The following is a 21,674-nucleotide window of genomic DNA, read 5'->3' as shown; positions in this document are numbered from 1 at the left end:
CCGTAAGACAGCTGCAGCTATTAAAACTCTGAGGACCAAGGGGTACTGGTCACAAGTATCTCCCGAGATCAGCAACTGGGGGAAAAAATAAAACCCTCTGAATTATTAAAGACCGAGCCCTACTTATCACAATGCATTGCCTGAAAAGTCTGAGGACAGCTAACCCGGGAATCTTGCAGCTTTTTAAAAATGCAGGGATCTCCGCCAGAGTTGGAGCTGACATCATTGTTTTGTCCAGGACGCAACAAGCTGTTTCACTCCCCTGCTGGGCCGCAGCATCACCACACACCCACAGAGCCTTTCATGAGCAGAAGGCCCCTGATGTGGACCAAGGACGCTCAAAGTAGGTCAAAGTAAACGGTCTCTAAACGAATTCATCACCATTAATTAGCTAAAATGTTATGTATTATCCTTCGCAATTTGACCACAGTATTCCCACATGTATATCAATGGGAGCTGTCTTGTGCACTTCACTGTCTGGCTGTGCTCATATCTGAATTCATGCTAGTTGCTCATTGTTGTCTCTTAAGTGTGGCACCAAGTAATTTGCATTATGTTGTGTTAGGTGAGAGACTTGCCTGGCGTAGTCATCTGAGGGAGTAACTTTTCCAGTGGTTGCCCAGCAACATCGGGCTACTTACAAATCCTTCGCAAGTTAATGCGCCCAGCCAGGAAATAGTGCGGCTGCCAGTGAAACCACATCTTGTCCACAGTTTATTTTAAAACAAACGACATATAATCTGTTAATTGGTGAGCTATCTAGCTGCTGATAGGTGATGATTTTAAGCCTTTTGAGCAGAGGAAGCCTAACCACCTCCCCCTGCGTCCACTCTGTATGCTATGCTAACTTTATTGTAGCTTTAACATTTTTCCTGGAATAACACGTTAATATCATATTATTCCCAGATGTTGTTATTAATTAGCAAGGAGTAATTGATTACATTCACAGGTACAAAAGACAGCTCTCCATAAAAAAGAGGAAAAAAAATCAAATGTGTTCTATATCATAATATACATGTTTGTGAGGAAAAACAACAACAAAAACACCTTGAATATTGTGGGAATCCTCTTTGTGCATCAGCCATGCATGTATGTTATTCCCATGCAGTTATGGCATGGCATTGCACAGTTTATGTAAAGAACAAGGTCAATTGCTCCTGGTTTTGACACATTGGAGCCAGTCCAAGTTTAAAGTTAACATCATATGGTGTGTTTGTTTTTTTACAGAAGCCGGTTGATGTCCAGTATGGAGGACCTACTTTTCTACACCATCACTGAGGGCCAAGAGATGATCCCACTGTTCCAGTTCATCTCTGTAAGTCAACAACACATTCATTCCTCCTGTGTCACGCTGTGCACTGTTTTGACTTTCCATGGCATATGTGGACATACACATCAACACTCTCTGCCCTGCACCAGGATTGTATTACCTTGACAGCACCTTTGACTTTAGTTAAATCAACCTTGGAGAGTGACACAGGAGCGCAAACGAGGAATCCAGAGTGTCTCCAGCTGAATGCAGGGTCAAGTTTAAAAGGCGTTGAAGGATATGCTTACGTAATAGGACTAAATATAGTGGGTGTTACACTGAGGTAATCATCACTGAACAGCATGCAGTTTTTACGCTGAAGTTTAATTATTTTTTGGTGCTTTAATTACAATAAAATCGTACAATTCTAAGGTTGTACCAGAAGATTCAACGATAACCTCATTTCATTAAAGGTATTTCATTTAAACAACAGAACCTATATTGGCTGACTTAGTGACGGAGGTAGATTGTAAGTTACATGCCTCCCTATACATGAACCGTCACACATTATTGAAGACGTGTAAAGCTTCTTGGAACAAGTGCCAAAGTTCATTTTCTCAAAACCTTGTTAGGGGCCATACTGTATGTATATACCATACCAAGCATATCTCAGAAGATAAGTTTAGATGTTAATTTATTGATCCCCTTTGGGAGAAATTCGCAGGTAACACAGCAGTACAGAGGGGAATAAGTAGCAGCACAAGAGTAAGTCTCAAAATGTAGAGACAGTGACAAAGAAATACTGGAAGAATAAAATAACAATTTGAATATAAATATGATAAAGTATATCATAATAAATAAAGTATTAGAATAAAGATAAACATATTATATGCAGTAACTGTCTTTGTGTGTACATAACTTGTGCGATATATGAATAATGTAATAAATATGAATAAAAGATCAACAGGACAGACTGTGTGGCGAGCAATTGCAAACCATCATGTCCCCATTTAGCTTCGCGTGGTACAACCTTTTATACAGTCACATAAAAAAGGCAGTCTTGGACATCTGGTGACCTCAGTGTCTATGGCAACTCTGGAATTTTAAAAAGCACGCATTTGGGAAAAGAGACATGTGTCAACACAGGTGGCTTCTTGCCACGCCACGGATGGCTGGATGTGTTTGTAGAGATGACTGGGTTAGGACATTGATGTTGAAAGTGTTAGTCAGTAGTATTGAATGTAGATAACTGCAAGCATTGTTATCCTATCTCATAGTTAACCCACATGATTACTTTTATTTCTAAAAGCCAAAGTTGACTTAAGTTAACACCAGTTACAACAGGATTGAAAATCACTGTGCTGACACTTCATTACAGAAAGTTGAGGAAACAATGCTGATTTGACGAGAAATAGTTTAGATCTCCACTTAAAGCATTTAAATGGCATGTTTTGTATTTTCTCGATGGACATACAACACCCTGACATACTATAATTTAGAAATTAATAATTCATTGTTTATTATTTTCTTGTTGAATCAGTTAATTGTTTCATCGATGAAACACCAGAAAATATTAAAGAAAAAAGTCCTCAACAGCTTCCCATAGCCACCATTTTCATATTCACCAGCTATTTTTTATCTATACACTGGTTTATAAATGTCCTCCTAGAGAATGTATTAGTGCAACTTTTCTCAGATTGACTGTTAAATTAATCTTCTTATCATTTCAGCTTTACATGAAAATCTGTATAATTTAACAGATGATGTAAACCATATACAGATCCAGGCATATAGGGGACCAATTTATTTAATCAGATTTCAAGTTATAAAATAAATGAATCAACATTTTTGTGTGTTTTTTTTCTTCAATTTGTGACAGCAAAACTGCTCACAGACTCAGAGAGAAGATCTTCTTAGGCAGCAAAATCTACCAAAATAGAAAACATTATGGCAAATATCCAAATTGCAAGAAAATGTACTTTTTTAAATAAATGTAAGAAATGTGTACAGCGCCCAGCAAATGTCATAAAAATGATCATTCCCACTAATTCTGACATAAATCACATCTGCAGTACCTATCAAAATAACCCCAGTGGGATTTTTGGACCGTATTGTGAAGCGCCAACCTTCCCACACAGTCAGTTGACGGATAAAATAAGCACAAAAAACAATTAGCGCAGCCTCAACTTTAGCATTTCCCTTCCCTGAAGCCAGTGATCACCCACAAACATTCCAATAACAGCAACAGCAGGTTTGCAGCCATGTGCTTGCCATGGCTGTTCACTCACCCTTCTGTCAGGAGGGTCGTGCACATGGTGTCCCAGAAATAGAACCACGTTCATACGGTAACTCTCAGCCTGACGTGTGACTTGCCAGGGAGATTCCAGTGATCTGTTCTATGCCCGTATTTTTTAAGTTCCACATGGACTCATCTAAGCATTTAAAGTCCCATAACTATGTCCCATCTACACATATCTGATATCCTACATAAATGCTGCTGTGTATTATCCAAAATGTTTATTTAGTGTGTCATCTATAACTTCCTTTTTTTTCTCCCTGGTGTACCAATTTGCGCAAACCCACCTCATCTCCTTCCACTCCAGGCTTTGAGAAAAACAGGTTTATTGACGTCTGACCCTCGGCTGCGTGACTGTGTCCGTCAGATGCGAAAATCTGCACGTGACTCTACTGGGCCCGTCATGATGGACAAGACGTTATTCAGAAGGTGTGAAAAGCTTTGTTTATTTGTGGAGACATTGTTATGCAAGCCATTCTTCAAATGCAACTTCAACTTTTACCTGCTTGTGAAAAGTAAACAGGACACCCTCTGTATGAAGGGTCATAAAATACACTATAAAATTCTATCACTGCTGCATAATAGGTGTATTTTTTCAAATATATTTCCTCCCACTCAGAAATTACATATTCACATTAGTTTGCGATGCGAGTGTGATGAAAATGTAATTTTCCTTGATTATGTTAGAAAAAAACATCTTGGAAAAAGGAAGAAAGTGTGCAAGGTGCGAGGTTCGTTAAGGTTAATGGTCTTTTGCAGTTACAGAAAGAAGTAATAAGAGAGGTAATGTGTGGTCAGCGCTATTTAAGTCCAAGAGACTGACAGAGACAGGCGCGTTGTGGCCGACAGCTGCTACTAACCAAATTCACATGCACACATGCCAACTAAAGCAGTGGAGAGTCCAGAAAGACAGAGGGTCTCCTGGGGTGTTAATGAAAGGGCATAATTCTGGTTAAGCTCCAGACAGTGGCAATTACATGAGTAGACTCAACAGATCTGTTATCTCCATGCAGACTGCTGTCCAAACAGCATCATTTGTGAGTGCAATTGACTCAGTCTCATCCTTGGGCCTGGAACAGTGGACGGTTACACAGTCTGGTTGTCTTTGTCAAACTTAATTGGCCGTGTCCGACTTTCTTAGCTTGTTTTCTTACATTTATGGTTATCCTTTCTCCACTCAGCAGCTCACTATAAATATGCTACTAGAAGTAGAAAGAGCTATCTCCCATTTTTTTTTTTTTTTTAGGAAATGACCCAAATGAATAATGCAACCTCTCTGCACTTTCTTCTCCTGGTGGCACAAAACCTCACGCTAGCATCGCCTTGGATTAGTGAGAGCTGCAGGCCAGATATTTTCGTTCAGAGCAGCTGTGACAGAATGCACATACCTTTTCTTGAGAGCACGCGGCACTGCTGACCAATTATAGCAAAGGAAATCTGTAATATCTATTAGGATCTGCTGATAGAGGCAGGTCGTAATATCTATTAGGATCTGCTGATAGAGGCAGGTCGTAATATCTATTAGGATCTGCTGATAGAGGCAGGTCGTAATATCTATTAGGATCTGCTGATAGAGGCAGGTGCATTTGTTTACCCTTTTATCTGGATGTTTATTGGCCTAAAGCAAGTTACTCTGAATCCAGTGAGCATTTCACATACATTGAAATTGATTAGAGTTTCCATTGTATATAATATTTGTCAGGGAGAAAAAATCTTGAGGCCTTAATGTTTGTATCAAAGAAGCTGAAGTGTGTTTTTTAAATAAATTGACTGAATCCCAGAGGGACACAACGGTTAAATTACACAGCCTTTTCCTGCTTATCATAGGCACAATTGGTATTAAGCCATACTACTATGATTATAACTAGTGTCAGCTAGCTTCAAGTTACATTTTCTTATTGAGATATGATAAATAGCTCTATATTCCAACAGTAGCCAACAACAAAAGAGAAAATCAATTTTCTGGAATCTTTACCCACTTTAACCAGTCAAGGTCAGAGTCCAGAGTCCTTCTGAAAACACAGAGAGCAGGTCGTCCTGTTTGCTGCTATGTCAGGTGGTGACGTAGAGAGGATGGAGGGGATTGATAACTGCAGAAAAAAGCTTTAACATACCCATTATTTTATTTACAGAGGTTAAAATAGCCATGCTAGCGTGAAGCTACTTAGTGAGAGAACCTGTCGGATAACTTGATTTGTGGTGCTGATGCCAATATTGACCGCAGGAGTAAAAACATATTGATAAATTAGCTCATTTATGAAATAGAATATATACATGCACACATTTTTCTGCATTAATCCCTCAAATGTAGTTATAGTTATCAAGTACTGCAAAGATATGTACATAACAAAGGCTGGATATTTTACAGTTTAACAATTGACTTTATTATCTAAAGATACATTAGTACACTAAGACAGTTAACTTCACTGGGAATTTACTAAGTATAAATGACCCTGAAAATCGTTTTCTGCATTACATTTCATGAAAGAAATGTTTTCATATCGTAACAAACCAGACAAAATATAAGCTGATGCAATATATCTGTGATGGGCCAGTATTGGCCAACCAACACATCAGTGGAGGCTATTTAGCGGGTCTGAATAAACTAACTATAACTACTGAAAAGCAGAAGTCTGTAGCATTTACACAAGTAGATCATGATCGTAAACTTACCTCTTGTCTTGCTTAAAGCTCCTGTTGTTACATATTGATAATTCTGATGGGCTGGGTTTGTAGGTTGGATCAGCCACAATCTGTAGGTATCAGTATTTATATGATTTGGAATTTAGCATCAAAGATCAACTATCTTGTCAACAGGAGCATTAAAGTGGACCTGTGGTTGCTTTTGGCTACCTTGTTCCTATGAAGGATTGGTTTTTAGCCAAATAAAACATTTTCTCACTTACCCTAGTGATACCAAACCATGTAGCCATTTATTTGGCATTTTTGCCCTCCCCTTGCAACTGAGGTGAAGGCAATTTATTTTAGGTGCAGAGACAGTGTTCCTATTGCTCCAAACGTCTCTTTCACTGAAGACATTTTGACATGTCACGGTAGGAAAAGTGTCAGCTGCTTCAGCCTCAGGAACACCTCCTATGACAGGTCAAAATATCTGCAGTAGGAAAAAAACTATCATGGCCAGATTCCATCTTTGCCATTTCAGTTTGCCTGTTAGATTTAGTTTGAAGGTTTTCTCACTTGTCTCCCGTCTGGAGTCGTGACACGCAGAGAGTTGTGTTTTTTTTCTTGCAGATGTTTGAGATATCTGTCTTAAAGATAGAAGTGAATGAAATCTAATTTAAAAATTCTACAGCTTGATGTCTTTCCTTTCACAGTGTTCATGTTCCTCTAGATAGGACGCGCCGTTAACAGTTTTTATGGGGAAGATTTTTCACTAGAGAGTTGTTTAAATGAAAGCTGTGTTCTTCAGAGTAACCAAGAAATGTTTGTGGAAAAACGTGTTGCTATTGATTTTTTTCTTTCAAATGTGTAATGTCTCAGTGCTGGAAGCACCAAAAACAAAATTTATATCACTCCCACTGCAAATAAAAATGTCTTTGGTGAGGATTTGTCTGTTTATTTTTTTCTAAAAACCACCATTAAAGGCAATAAGCTATCCCAGAGCACATTATACATTTGTACAGATGAATCAGACAAATGCATTATGTGTGCATGTTTTTCTAGCAATTACAGTTCTGTTATGAAAGACATAGTGCTTGAAGTACAAACCCTAAAACTATTTAGAGATCTAAATGCACCGTCTGTATTTGATGGTCTTTGTATTTCTCTTCACAACATCAGTTCATTCATGTTTTCCTCGCACAGGTGCGTCGGCAACAACATCATGCTGCTAACCAAGGCTTTCAAAAAAAAGTTCATCATCCCAGAGTTTGCAGAGTTCACCCAGCAGATCGACAGGATGTATGACAGTGCACAACAACAGGAGGCAGGACAAGTAAGTAGCATACTAACAAACACTAATTCAGTGTCCTCTCATTCATTACACTTAACACTCACACAAGTTTGATGCCTTCATGCAGGTAGCTGATTACATTCCCCAGCTGGCGAAGTTCAGCCCTGATCTCTGGGGTGTATCTCTGTGCACAATTGATGGACAGAGGTATGGTCGCATCTTTACTTTCATGTTTCCATTCTGAAAACCTCCACCTCTTCATGTGCACTGCCTCACTAACACTCCATTTTTGTTTTTTTTTGTTTTGTTTCCACACTTTTCCATCACATCCTCATGCCATGCAGACACTCTGTGGGTGACACAAAAGTTCCCTTCTGTCTGCAGTCATGTGTGAAGCCTCTGGAGTACGCCATCTCTGTGCACGAACTCGGCACTGAGAACACCCACCAGTTTGTGGGCAAAGAGCCGAGTGGATTAAAGTTCAACAAACTGTCATTGAATGAGGATGGTAAGTATTTGTTGGAAGTAAAGATGTTCACTCCAGTTCTCATCTCTACACACAAACAAGCAGTGACTATACACACAATACTGAATGCACATGTGATTAATCCTAGTTTTGTAAGAAGCAAAACTACATGAAATGTGCCTTGAGAAATGTTGGCAACTCTTGTTTCAGTAATTTCAACAGAATCTGCTTGTTAGGCAAGATAGTGCACGTCCTCCTTTTACTGAAAAAAGGTTCCTGATGGACTTTAAACTAAATTGTGTACCTTTTTATCTCCTCACCTTCACACACTGATATTACAAACTTCTGAAGCAAACAGGACAGTACTGTGTGTGTTCCTTGTATTAGCTGTTGTTGTTCTGATGAAATATCTCATCTAATGTCAGCCGTTTATTGCTCCTGTGGTTTGGGGAGAATGAGTGATAACAGCTTGTCTTTTGTGCAGATAAACCACACAACCCTATGGTGAATGCCGGAGCCATCGTCGTCACCTCTTTAATTAAGGTAAAATCTAATGGCTCATCTGCAATGAATACAGAATGCGCACACGAGACACACTAAACCGCTTACTGTCAGGCTGAATGAAATCTCACAAAGTATTCACTCATGCCCAAAAACAGGGTCTCTGTTTTCGAACCCAGCAGTCATCAAATAGTTTTCTTCTTGAATTATTTCTGTGCAGCGTAGCTTTCTGCTGCAGCCTCTCACTGAGCTTAAACACAGTTCAAAGGGGGATCATGTAAGCCTTCAGAAGGAATAACAAAAAACAAGAAACTAAACAGAATATTGAGACGTGCTTCATGTTCCACCAAAAATGATGCTTTATGTCATTTTGCTAGCTACATCCTCAGTAGTTTCATTTTTCAAACACTTTTCACTCATCAAAACAAATGCCAAACTTGCAGCTCATGCATGGGCCTCAGTGCCCAGTAGGACTCAATTTATTTGAAATGTTGTAGCAAAGGCTATTGTGAAACGTGACACTGCCACTGTTGGCAATCTGTGTGACAGCAGCTCTCGCAACTTGCTTTTGTGAAACATCCACTGATCTAAAAGAAGCAAATGTGTGTGGTACATTTTTAGTTGAACATAGAGCACACAGACAGTATAAAGGCAGGCCTGACAATGCTCTGAGCTATCCTGTTCTGAAAATTAACTTGTTATGAAGGTTTGAAAGCATAAACAACTGCACCACTGGACTTCATGCACCGTGAAAAGCAATAGAATGTTTCTTTTTTCAGTTCAGGTCCGGGATTTAGAGGCAGCTTGAGTAGTTGTGTGGATACCAACATTAAAGAAATCATGACCATATTGGAATAATGTACATAATCCAATTTTTCCACGTTTCCAACAACTTGGCCTTGTTGCAGACTATGTATGTAGTATGTCTGGTTTTCACCACTTTCTTTTTAGGGACTCCCTGCCAGCTTTGCTTAAAATCCTAAACAAATACCCAAACTGTTTTAATGGTAGGATGCCCAACTATATGGTCTCTGGTTTAAATGGAATGGCTTGTCCCTTCTGGGCTACTGTAGAAACATGAAGGAAGAGGACCGGCTCTGTCTGTAGATATTAAAGGCTTACTCTAGAAGTACCAAAAAATGATTCTAAGATTGAAGTGATTACAGACCAAGAACATGTTAATGAATATCATATTCACTTTCTGCTGCTAAATCCTGCACACTGGACCTTTAGTCTTGAGTCTATTGGTCACGTTGTGCTACTCACAACAAATATTGAGAAACAGCATTTTAATGCAATCCTGGTCGAATCCGGTGAATGAACTTACTCCTGTAGCATGACGTCATCCATCGGATAGCTTATCTCATCTTTTGGCTTGTCACCTAGTGTCCTCAGTGGTTAGACTATAGTCATAAACATCAGACTGACCATCTGTGAGCAGTGGTCTCATTATACAACATGCAGGGGTGGAGTTTAGCTTGATGTGGTTGTGTGTGTGTGTGTATGTTTCCTCTGTGAGTTTTCCTGAAATTTCCAAATCCCAGCTGACCAAAGAGTTTCTCAAATCTGTAACGGTATGTGGGTCATATTCAGCAGCGAGGGAGGGACTTTGTGTATGTGCCTGACAGCGGGGGAGTGTGTGTGCCTTCAGCCAATCACAGCCCACAAAACAGAAGGCGTCTTAGCCGCCCTCGTTCGTGTAGGTGGAGGGAGCAGGGTTTTGATCCTTATTATATTTACATTTAATTTATCTACAGACTGAAGAGGTTATACGCATGGCAGCCTGATGAAAAAGCTGTTTTTGACTTTCTGCAGTATCCATGGTCCGGTGGGAATAGTTGAACCTGCAAATGCAATCTAAATGTCACAAATGAATATGTTTCATTCAAAAACTGGTCGGCTGAGCAACTACCTGGAAAGACTTAAATCGACTCTTTTATCAGCCACGGGGTTTATGCCTCAGGTCATCCCTACATATCAGTGATATTTGATATCTGTAACCTTTGTAGGTAGAATCATTAAATGTGAATGTAGCTTGGTATCCCTATTTGGAAGCTTTACAACCTGGTAACGATCCTTTACTGGTCCGTGAAATTCAAGCACAGCCATAAACACCCCACACCACGTGCACATTGCCACATGGCCTGACAAGCACAGAGATATCATGCACATGTCCCCGCTCGACGCCCACCCGGGATTGGAACATGCTTTCGTAGAACTGAAACACTGCCATCTGTAGGGACGCACTGGCTGTTGGCATTCTTAATACTGGCATCTAAATGTGAATTTTTCTCCTCTGTTGACAGCCGGATGCCAATCAGGCAGAGAGGTTCGACTTTGTAAGTAAATGCTTTTCATTTTCAAACTTTTTCCCCTTTTAATTTCATTTATTTTTTTGCTCTCCGTACTGAATATAAATATGTGTAAATATGATGGTATTGCAGGTGATGGAGTTCTTGAAGAGCATGGCTGGTAGAGAGTATGTTAGCTTTAGCAATGCAACGTGAGTACTGTGCTTCAGAAAAAACAGCCGTATTGTTTTGTTTCACATGGAATGCAACTTTCTAATACTGGTTGTGTTTTTGCAGTTTCCAGTCTGAGAGAGAAACTGGTGACAGGAATTATGCAATTGGTTATTACCTCAAAGAGAAAAAAGTGAGTTTTGGGGGTATTGTATGATTAATTAGGATCACCTTGTTCAAGGATCAGATTTTTTCTAGAAAAATGTAATATCCCTCAGTGTGTGCTGACTCTGATCTCAATCTTTGCAGTGCTTTCCTCACAACTCAGATATGATGGCAGCCCTTGACTTCTACTTTCAGGTAAGACTCTTTGTCTTTAATATTGGTTTATTGGATGAAACCTTCACAGAGCATCTCACATTTTTGGAAATAAGTTTATGTGAGTCCTTGTTGAGAGTTAGACAAGAAGACCACATCATGTCTGTAGGATAGCTATGAAGCCACAGTAAGGGCAGGTTAGCTTGGTTTAGCGTAAAGCATCCAGTATTTGCCTGGCAACCTCACGGTGATGACAGGACTCCAGCAAGTCAGCACATCCAGCCAAGAAATATTCCTCTTCTCATTTCTCATTTGTACATCCTGAATTTCTGAGCGGAGGTGGACAGATTGACAGAGGAGAAGGCATTTTATATAATAAGACGTCAGTGCTTCAGAGTGGCATTTTAGAGTGTTGTCAATTAAATATGATGATGTGTCACAGCTGCATCATCTGTCCATTGTTTGGTTATGGCCTATGGCTGTGTTTAATTATCTCTATCAGATGTGTAGAATGGCGTTCATTTACATGTATTAACTTTTAATTCATAATGTGGCATAATGTCACAATAATATTATATCAAGGTAAAATGTCATTAAGAACAGCCTGGCACTACGTAGACTAATTCACCTCAGGAATACAAAGGAGCATTTGTAGAGTCCTGCTCCCACAACTGTGTGTATATTCCAGCTGTATGGCATGCCAAAAAGATACACCAGTGCATCCTGGCCTGTAGCTCTTCCTTGATCCTTAGATGTGGTGCGATAAGATTGATTTCCAGCTCACAGGAGGAGGATAGAGGGAGATAAGGAGGTACAAAATGGAGAAATGTGAACCCTAAACTCCTGTAAAACCACAATTTGTTGTTACGCTTCGGTATGGTGATATTTGGTTTCAGCACTGTTTCTGTACAACTGTTCTATATGTCCCTCCAGGTCAAAAATGTTTTTGATTTTTCCGTTTCAGTTGTGCTCTATTGAGGTGACCTGTGAATCAGGAAGTGTCATGGCTGCCACGCTGGCCAATGGAGGTATTTGTCCAATCACAGGGGAGCGTGTTCTGAGCGCTGAAGCTGTCCGCAACACTCTCAGCCTCATGCATTCCTGTGGCATGTATGACTTCTCTGGCCAGTTTGCCTTCCATGTGAGTCAAAGCATTGTTGTTCCGAGATGCTGAATCCAGGTTTCTTGCTTTTGTCAATTTCTAAATGAGTGTTTTTTTTTTAAATTTAATTTCTTCAGGTGGGCCTGCCTGCTAAATCTGGCGTCTCAGGTGCCGTTCTGCTTGTGGTCCCCAACGTCATGGGTATGATGTGTTGGTCCCCACCTTTAGACAGGCTTGGAAACAGTGTGCGTGGCATTCACTTCTGTCAGGTAATCAGTCGCCACATTTTTATTGAATTCCCTTCATCTAATCTGTCTGTATCTGCAGTCTTTGATTATCTCCATCTGAATCAACTTTTAATTCACTAGGAGCTGGTGTCTTACTTCAACTTCCATAATTACGACAACCTGAGACACTTCACCAAGAAACACGACCCCAGAAGAAAATCAGATGACGACCCTGTAAGTCCAGTTCAACCGTTGCAGAGGCTGCAATTCTCATTCACGCTAACAAGAAACAATGATGCCTCCTCAGGTTTAAAATAATGCATAAGCATTGACAGTCCACTATCATACAGTAACTTTTACTTTGTGATTCATTAGAACAAGTCAGTGGTAAACCTGATGTTTGCAGCCTACAGCGGTGACCTCTCTGCTCTGAGGAGGTAAGTACAAAACAGAAAGCTTTTGTTTTCATCACAAGGCTTTGACACCAGACAAACAGTGTACCCGCAGTGATAATGCAATCTTAAGGGAACAGTTTGACATTGCTATGCTACACTTCAGATGATAAGATCACAACCTGTCTTCATTTGTCCGTTAGCCAGGAACCAAGATAGTGTAGCTCAGAATGAAGACTGGAAGCAGGAGCAAATGCATCATTATGGAGCCCACTGTTTTTCCTGTCTCTGATTGGTTGCCTTTGTTGGTTGTGTTAGTTGGTAATGACAATGACTTTGCATAAAATTTGACCCATATAATCGCAGCCTGTTGTTATCATACATAAACATAATAACAAACATCTATTAATTATTAATAACTCTATGAAAGAAAAGGAAGTATCATCACCAAAATGCTGACTTATTTCCAGGTTTGCCTTCATAGTAACAAGCTCTTTACTTATGTACATTTCTCATGATTCACATAAATCTTTCCTTGTGTGTTACTTTTCCCCTCCCCCACTCTGTTGTTACCCCTCCAGGTTTGCCCTTTCAGCTGTGAACATGGAACAGACAGACTACGACTCTCGAACAGCTCTCCACATCGCCGCTGCAGAAGGTGACACTTCATTATTAGTTCATTCATTCCTCAATAGTCAAGTTTCATTTTCAATCAAGAATAAATTAAATCTGAAACTGGGGCTGCTCACTTTTCCCTCTCAGGTCATGTGGACGCGGTTATCTTCCTAACTGAAGTCTGTAAAGTGAACCCCTTTATGAAAGACAGGTAGGGATTTGAAGATAAAGTTATTCATCTGACATTAAAAGATAAAAGAAGCCAGTCCAACTCCATATTACTAACTCTAACTATCCACCCATCTCCATCTTACATTGTGTTATCTGTCAGATGGGGGAACACACCTGTAGATGACGCCATGCAGTTTGGCCATGCTGTTATTGTTTCAGTACTGGAAGAGTACCAGCGTGTGTATGCTGATAACGACCCACCGAGCGACACGGAGGAGCAGAAGACCACACTGGATACGGTGAAGAGTATTGTTTAAACCTTAAGGGATCATGAGGGTTTGTAATGGAGATTAATCTATTTCATAATGCACCTGAGAGGATGGAAAGGACTAAGGATGAGAGAGAGACACGACAAATGAATGAGTTCATCGTAAATGTGGTAATAGATGTAGTATATAATGTGGGAATCATCCTTTAGACTGTTGAAAAGCTATACAATGCTGGATTTAATCCCTTTGTAATGCATTTCTGCAGACTGGGAGAATCGTTCAACAATGTGAAGTATTAACAAAGCACCATATAAACAGGCAATGTGTTGCTTGTGCTTAGAAAAATAACATTAATTTAAGCCATGATTTGGCTGCTGTTGCAATATTGATTGTTTTTGTGTTTAGTTGAGATGTAAATATCATATATATTGTGCCTATTTATTGTTAAAATATTGAAAAATATTTTGCTTCATCAGTACGTTCTTTAATCAGGAGATTTTATGCCTCCTGTGCAATAACTGTTTAAATATTCTCAAAGCTGCTTCATTAATTATTCTACCTCAGTAGAAGTTGATTCATGTGGATTTGTAGGAGGATTTTTTTAGTTCACGCCAGTTCATCAAGGCTTGTAGACCTGATGTTTATTCCCTGCTGATACCTTGTGTTATTTTTTCTTACTAGAGGAGTTCATCTGCCCTCATTAGAGTGTGCTCTTTATTAGTTACTTGTGTCACATCAAATATCTGCACTTTTCAAATGCTGGAGGGTGCATGTTTGGGTCGTACAGACATATGTAAAGTGTTTATAAAGGAGACCTATCACACTTTTTCATTTTTTTCCCTTTCCTTCATTGTTTTATAGGTTATTGTACATGTAAAAGATCCTAAAAGTTAAAAAAGGTCAAAGTCGGCACCATCAGAAGCTCCTCACTCCCACATGGGGGAGAATACTGCTGTGACACTGGACAGTATGAGAAAACTGAGGTGTTTCAGCATTAAAGCATGTAAACCTTTTATAGTAGATCTACCTGAACATGAGCAGAATATGTCTCCTTTTTTATGTGCTTATGTGCTTGTTAGTATACAGTGTACTGAGAAAGTCAACCACCATTTTAAAAATGGTTGAACTCTGCTATATGAGCTGCTAATTTATGCTATGTAATTTATGCTATGTAATGTTCTATTCTCTTTAATCAACTCAAATTAATGTATTTTATTTATTATGTTTATTTTCATTTAACTCTGTGAAATTATTCCTGAGCACGTCACTGGAAATATGTATCATCCTGCTGTAAATAAAAGAGAAATGTTAAAGCCTTTTAGTGAAATTATTTTATTAAACAATGTACAGTATGAACATGAATCTGAAAAAGTTTTGTATAGATATCAGCTTTGTAAAGATGTGTGTAATGCCAGAGTAAATTGCAAATTAACCTGGCAGTTAAGGTTCCTCTCAAAAAAAACCACACATCCTTTTCACATCAGTTAGTCTGAGAGGTAATACATGAGGTACACATAAAGACAGCGTCTGTGATATGATTGCCTGAGGCTGAATGACATACACAAAGTATGAACTTGCATTGTAAAGAGTCATGACTATGAACCACCTGGACCATTGAAAATTAACCATCACCTGCAATAGAGCTGGAAATGATCCCCACATAGATACTGCTTCCTTTTTTCCTTATAATGAATGTTGCCACTGTATCGAGCCCATGGCCATCAAAATCATGGGCATCACAGTTCATCCTGCTTCACTTCAGGCCTTCAGGCTCCTCCAGACCCGAGTGTGTGAGCAGCTCCCCGTCCCAAAGTCCAAACGCAGGGCACAGGGGAGCCTTGAACTGGACCCTGATGGAGTGAATGATGGAGGGTTTTTCTATGTCGACCAGCTCCAGAAGGCCCGCGTCATAGTCAACCAGGATGCCCACGCGGTCTGGCTTGCCCACCAGCGTCACAGGAACAATCTTATTGCTGGTCATGAAAAACCACTTGCGCTGAGCGTAGCCGAATACCCAGGAGGAGTTGTTGGTGCCCACACAGTCCTCCCGGGACATCTGTGCTTCAGCCACACCGAGACGAAACTCTCCAGACTTTTTGACCGTCACCTCCCAGTAATGTCGTCCACCGCTGATCTTCTGATCACCAAACACAACTGCCCAGTCTCGGAAACGCTCGGGATTGTCTTGAACGTGGCTGGGGTCCAGACCCAGTATGCGGTAGATGACGCCGGTGTCTTTCTTGAAGAGGTCCAGACTGCTGTGAGCTGTTCGCTCATCAAGTCTGAACTGAAGATCTACAGAGAATAAGATGACAAAACAGAAAGACATTGTTTAATAGAAGCCTCCATTGACTTGGTACCCAAATCTGACTCTTTGTTTATATTTGTTCATATTCTTGATTATCATAATGTGTCTTTGGGAAAGCAATGAGGACTTTTTCAACAGGGAATCTAGGGTCATCTGTTTGCTATTAATAAGCGTCAATGCACAATGGCACAGTTATGATATAATTTTATTATTTATGTAAATCTCAACTTGGTTCTTCTTCTTACCAGCTCCATCAGGGTTTTCAGTTATGTTTACAGTGAACTTACCAGCCGACAGTAACAGCCATAAACATAGGTGACCCTCTACTATCAACTGGAAGTCTCTTTTACAATAAATTATTTTGATCCCAGTGAGACTACCTGGCTTTGTATTTGTTAATGTATGTTTGAGAAGCAATAAAGACTTTAGGGTAATTTGTATGCTTCTATGCACAATGGTGATGTTAGACATTTCAATTCACAATCATTTGGAGTTGATTAAAGGAACAAACTCCAGCAACAGTGCATGTGGAGATGAGGATGATAGGAAACTCACTGCACGTACTTCATCAGACAGCAAAATAAATTAACTTGTGTTAATGGTACAGATAATAATCATTGGTTGGTAAAGTATTCAGATCCCTTAGTGAAGAACTAAAACCAAACAGTGAAATACAAAGCATACAGAAAGCCTTTGAAATACAATGTTTTGCAACTTAACTGATGACATTTTTGGTCAATTAAGATGTTTACGTCAAAAATGTCATGGTTCCAGCTCCACCAATGTGAGGATTTGCTCTTTGTTATGTTTTAAGGGTTAGGGGTACAAAATACACCACTGAAAGTTAGTTAGTGATGTTGGGATATGTTATTCGACACATTGAGTAGTTCATATTGAATATTATAGAGATTAAATGGCATTATTTCAGCACCCAGTGCTTTTAATACATTAAGTGCAATTTAACTCATATTTTCAAAGCAGGAACTTTCATTTGCAAAAGGTACAGTTGTCCAATAAATTCGGTTGGGTAAGTAATAAATACAGCATATAGAAGAGTACAAGAACCTCCCACAAATTTGCACTTCGGTACAATGCTTTTATGAATATACTGACATTCTCGCACTGCAATTTTAACATCCGCAAGGCCACTCGTGTGCAACGAAGTTACACACTTACTTGCTTGTAATCGAGTTTTAACGACGATGTGTGAGTATTTCACACCAGAAATACAGCAAAGAGTTTGTTTACGAAGATTTAACCTGAGATAACACGACGTCCTCAGCTTCAAATTGTTAGTTTAACCATGAGGACGTTTTAAAAGTGGCTCTGTTAGCATAACCACAGTCCAGTTACACAGTTTGTTGTTCTGACGGGAAACAACGAGAAAAGTCCAGAACAATAACGTCATTAGTTATTAGCTGTCTCGTGCCTCCGGGGGGCACTGACCTCTGAGCTGCAGCTGCCTCCCTCAGCTGACATCTCTTTAGTTACCTTCCGTAAAAAAACACATTCACTCACTGTTCCCCGTCGAGGATGATATGTAGCATCTCCTCTGCGGCAGGCAAACGGCCCGCCTGTGTCTGACTGACAGGGAGGTGACTCTCCGTCCTGCCAGCAGACAGAGGCGAGCTGCTCTAACGGGAGTCGCCATGTTTTCTAGCGCTGCTGCTGCTGCTGCTCACATGTTCGGCTCCTTCTGCTGATAGACACGCGGCAGCCGCGCGCCCTGTTGCCCCCTGCAGGCCTGGAGAGGAACTGACACACCTGCCGCACCATCACAACACAACACTATCAGCACCACGGACAGCAGCCACACAGACCACGTCCAAACATTGTTCAAACCCACATAACTTTATTTTTAAAAGTCTTGTAGACGTGCATAATATTCACCTTCAATGAAACGAAATGAATGAAATGAAAGTTCATATAGTTCCACTGCAGAAGATAGAAATTCAGTCTTTATCTACTCACCCTCATTCTAACAGAGAGCCAGCAAGTTTGTTTGGAAATTAACAATTGCTTATAAACTCCACTAACTAAACTCTTGATGAAGATAACTGTCTCTAAATTAACGTCATTATCATTTCCCGATAGATAATATGCTTTATCTTCAGGCCTCGCTGCACAGCTGCTGTATGCGGCGAGCTAAACGCACTTCCGCTAAAGATTTTAAATAGAGGATTGGTTTGCATTTGTGTATTATCATCAGCAACGTTGCCTTTTGTTGTATATTCAATTTCTAATCTTATCGTAGCTTTCACTAATCTTATTTTATCTGGACCTGCTGCTGCTGTTTTATTTTTTGTCTTTCTTGTAAAGAAAACCTGTCAATAAAACACGTTGGACCGCCTATCTGGATGTCTGTGATGGAAACAACTACAATTGGAAGAAAACAAAATGCTGAATCCTTTATGAATTTATTGATTTAACTGGCCTGAAAGTGGCCAGATTTACACATAGTGAAGCTGCATCATGTAGTTTTTCATTCACAATATTAACAGGGTAATCATGCAAACTCAGAAATGTTTTTTTCCCACATATTTCCACGATAGAAAAACAAGCTGCCCTGAGAAAGGAATATGATCCACAGAACGTGATTTTTTGACAGAAAAGTAACTACTAATACTACAAATTTAAACAGTATGAAGTCTGTTTATTCATTTTATTCAGTCACGAAAATCAATCATGGCTGATTTTTCTCCTCTCTTAAAATATTACATACTGAACCTTTAAGTCTCCAGGTCTCAAAATACTCGAGTCAGCCTGAAAAAAATTGTCTGTTTCTGAAGACCCCAACGATCCCAGAAAATTACTGACCTCAGTGTCCTGTTGCCAGCTGCATGTAGTCTCATGCCTTTAATTTCAAAACCTCAAACTCACACAGAGTGGATGTTCACTGTTTGTCTGTAAACAAAAAGCAGTGGGGATCCATACTAAGTGCCAGCCTCAAATGAGGGGAGTGTGGGTTAGCACGTTGCTGAATACCTAAACTAAAAAAAAAAAAGCAGCTTTTCTTCTCCGCAATATCGCGCAGCTGCAGCCGTCTGCTGGTGGTGGAGGACATATTCAGATCATTTACATAAGTAAAAATACGGTACTTGGTTGACTGGCTTGGTCGCATTCCTCAACTATCCTACAGTTAATGCAAACTCATTATCACACAATCACATGTCTTACACCATACCCCATGAGGGAGAGGTTTATTTAAGCTCCACAATATATCAAACATCATACACATTTTAGCTGTTTATGCTGGATTATAAGATCAGAACTGCCCCCGGGCACGGTGGTGAGTGCAGTCACTCTTTAATGTCACGGGTAAGTATCTTTTCTCGTGCTGATGCATTTAGGTTTGAAGAGTAATGCATCTTTCATGACATGTAATAAATATTTTGTCGTACTAACAACGCTTGATTCAGCCTGGTTGCACAGCCGGATCCATTTTTCACGCCAGTATCCAGCTGGGGACTAAATGTCATTGTTTATTCATGGTCCAATCTCAACCTGGCACATGTCATTATTTTTCTCCCTGGTGCCTGAAAATGGTTATGTTTTGGAGAGCTTTTCAGTCAGCAGTATGGGGTTGTTGATCAAAGCTTGTGTTGGTGAAGTCAGAAATATTTGTTCAAATATTAATTTCTGTGCTTCTTGAAGTCTGACTTTATTAATTAAGAATGGGCAGGAAAATTTATTGTACATTACTGGACTCTCATGACACTCACGACCAAAATCCTTTACCACCAAACTATACCGTACAACATTACTATTCTCCACAGTATAGTATGAGGAAAGAAAAAAAACCCAGCTGAAATAATTAGCTAATTAAAAGATAAGTGAAGTATTTGAAAATTAATCTGCAATTCTCATAATCGACTAATCATTTTTCAGCCAAATGAAAAAAATTCACTGCTTCGAGCCTCTCAAATGAGAACATTCTTAAACTGTCTTTGTCTTCTGCTATAATAAATGGACGATATTTGAGCTTTCGACTGTTGATCAATCAAAACAAACTGACTTCATTTTGGGGCTCGGAGAAACTGCGAGGTGGCATTTTTCACAGTTTTTATTTTATAGACATTCCACGGAACAAATTTCAGCAGGCCTATCAAAAATATGTATTTTATGAGACGAGATATAGTTTTTAATAATGTAACAGCTAATAGATCAAATAAAAATCTGACAGAGGAGGCAGACTTTGAACAAGCCTTTTCATTGAGAGTTTGACATGCTCTGAAAAACTTGATTCCACAGAACCATGATTAATTTTTCAAACAAAGTAAATACTGAATTATTTTTTGTTTAGTCAGTGTGTGGAATTCTTCGTATTTGAGTTTCATGTTGTGTCTTTATGCGGCACAGGCTGCAGGGAGTGTTGCTCAGTTTCAACCTAAAAAAAATGAAGCTCCAGTGAAAGTTCAGACCAGAAGACACTGCAAACTCTTTTGCATAGTCAGTCGTTCTTTTATTTCTATTCCCATCCTATCATTTGCTCCTCTCACTCACGCTCGCTCATGATCATCTGTCATTATCATTATCACATCAGCACAGCCTGTTTACTTTGGGTTGCCAGGTTTGACTGGGTCCTCCAGTCACAGTGGTCACTCCACCAACTTCACATTACTCCTTGGAGCTTTTTCTAAGAAAAAATTAATAACGCTGGTGATGTCATCAGGGTCATCTCAGCTTGAGTTCAGAGCCTATGTATTTTGAACAGAGAGTTTGAGAAACAAACTTTAGGTGTTGAGTGTGAAAGATGCTAATGAAGGGAGCTTCCTGGTACCAATAATGTACACAATTAAAACTTTAGCCTTTGAACTTAGCCTCATAGATATAAATATGTCTGTTTGTAGTCGTACACATCACTACGCTAAGTTTGTATTTTATGGTCATAAGATAATTTAACTTTGTTAAAGCTGCTATGAGAAAGTTTTTTTTTGTTGATTCTGGCGGCCCCTGTGGAGAAAAGTGATACACGCACTGCCACCCAGTGGCCAGAATAAACTGCTGGCAGTTGAAGCTCCTGCTGGATGCATTTCCCATAATGCAGGTGCATTATGGGAAATGTAGGATAGTTCTTGACTCATAAAAGGCAGACAAGAAGTTATATCTTTGCCTTTGCTGCATCAAAATAGACAATTTATTTTCATATTCTGTTGCTTGTGAGTATGTATAAATAAATAAAAGAGAAAATTAAAGGACTCTTTTGTATGAAAACTTAACTTTTGAGTCTGATTACCAGCTCCGGATTTCATAACTTGTCAAAAAGTGACTCAAAACCTTTGTTTCCCAAACATACACGGCAAATTAAGGCAGAAATATGAGTTTATGCCCCATTGTCATTAATTAATATTGTATTTCATGAATTTAATAGGATATCAATTTATC

General features: G+C 39.5%; 2 protein-coding genes across 3 annotated transcripts; one reads left to right on the top strand and one right to left on the bottom strand.

Moving 5' to 3' along the window:
* Positions 1 to 73: 73 nt before the first annotated feature.
* Positions 74 to 15,294, top strand: LOC119022543 (glutaminase kidney isoform, mitochondrial-like). Of its 2 annotated transcripts, none has more exons than XM_037103513.1 (19): positions 74 to 343; positions 1,228 to 1,315; positions 3,853 to 3,974; positions 7,371 to 7,500; positions 7,586 to 7,665; positions 7,803 to 7,966; positions 8,409 to 8,467; positions 10,732 to 10,764; positions 10,870 to 10,928; positions 11,014 to 11,080; positions 11,197 to 11,247; positions 12,170 to 12,346; positions 12,445 to 12,576; positions 12,676 to 12,768; positions 12,910 to 12,971; positions 13,508 to 13,584; positions 13,689 to 13,752; positions 13,873 to 14,011; positions 14,843 to 15,294. In XM_037103513.1, exons 1-19 carry the CDS (start codon positions 132 to 134, stop codon positions 14,873 to 14,875), a joined length of 1,842 nt encoding a protein of 613 aa, XP_036959408.1. In that variant the 5' UTR covers positions 74 to 131; the 3' UTR covers positions 14,876 to 15,294. The 2 variants fall into 2 exon arrangements, with proteins under 2 accessions (XP_036959408.1, XP_036959409.1); XM_037103514.1 differs by lacking the exon at positions 74 to 343 and adding an exon at positions 582 to 750.
* A 3-nt stretch (positions 15,295 to 15,297) lies between these two features.
* spryd4 (SPRY domain containing 4) lies at positions 15,298 to 18,004 on the bottom strand. The gene is made up of 2 exons (XM_037103523.1): positions 17,808 to 18,004; positions 15,298 to 16,276 (listed from the first exon to the last, which is right to left on the bottom strand). Exons 1-2 carry the CDS (start codon positions 17,938 to 17,940, stop codon positions 15,735 to 15,737), a joined length of 675 nt encoding a protein of 224 aa, XP_036959418.1. The 5' UTR covers positions 17,941 to 18,004; the 3' UTR covers positions 15,298 to 15,734.
* Between the last annotated feature and the right edge of the window lie 3,670 nt (positions 18,005 to 21,674).

The sequence above is a fragment of the Acanthopagrus latus genome, chromosome 7, assembly GCF_904848185.1.
Source record: "Acanthopagrus latus isolate v.2019 chromosome 7, fAcaLat1.1, whole genome shotgun sequence".
In the NCBI taxonomy this organism is placed as follows: Eukaryota; Metazoa; Chordata; class Actinopteri; order Spariformes; family Sparidae; genus Acanthopagrus; species Acanthopagrus latus.
The sequence above is the reverse complement of the archived record's forward strand: the minus strand, read 5'-3'. Positions and strand labels throughout refer to the sequence as shown.

Coding starts and splice junctions, on each gene's coding strand:
- LOC119022543 (XM_037103513.1), top strand. CDS start 132: ATGCATTGCCTGAAAAGTCTGAGGACAGCTAACCCGGGAATCTTGCAG. Junction 11,248..12,169: donor CCCTTGACTTCTACTTTCAG/GTAAGACTCTTT, acceptor TTTCCGTTTCAG/TTGTGCTCTATTGAGGTGAC. Junction 13,753..13,872: donor AACCCCTTTATGAAAGACAG/GTAGGGATTTGA, acceptor GTTATCTGTCAG/ATGGGGGAACACACCTGTAG.
- spryd4 (XM_037103523.1), bottom strand. CDS start 17,940: ATGGCGACTCCCGTTAGAGCAGCTCGCCTCTGTCTGCTGGCAGGACGG. Junction 16,277..17,807: donor ATCATCCTCGACGGGGAACA/GTGAGTGAATGT, acceptor TATTCTCTGTAG/ATCTTCAGTTCAGACTTGAT.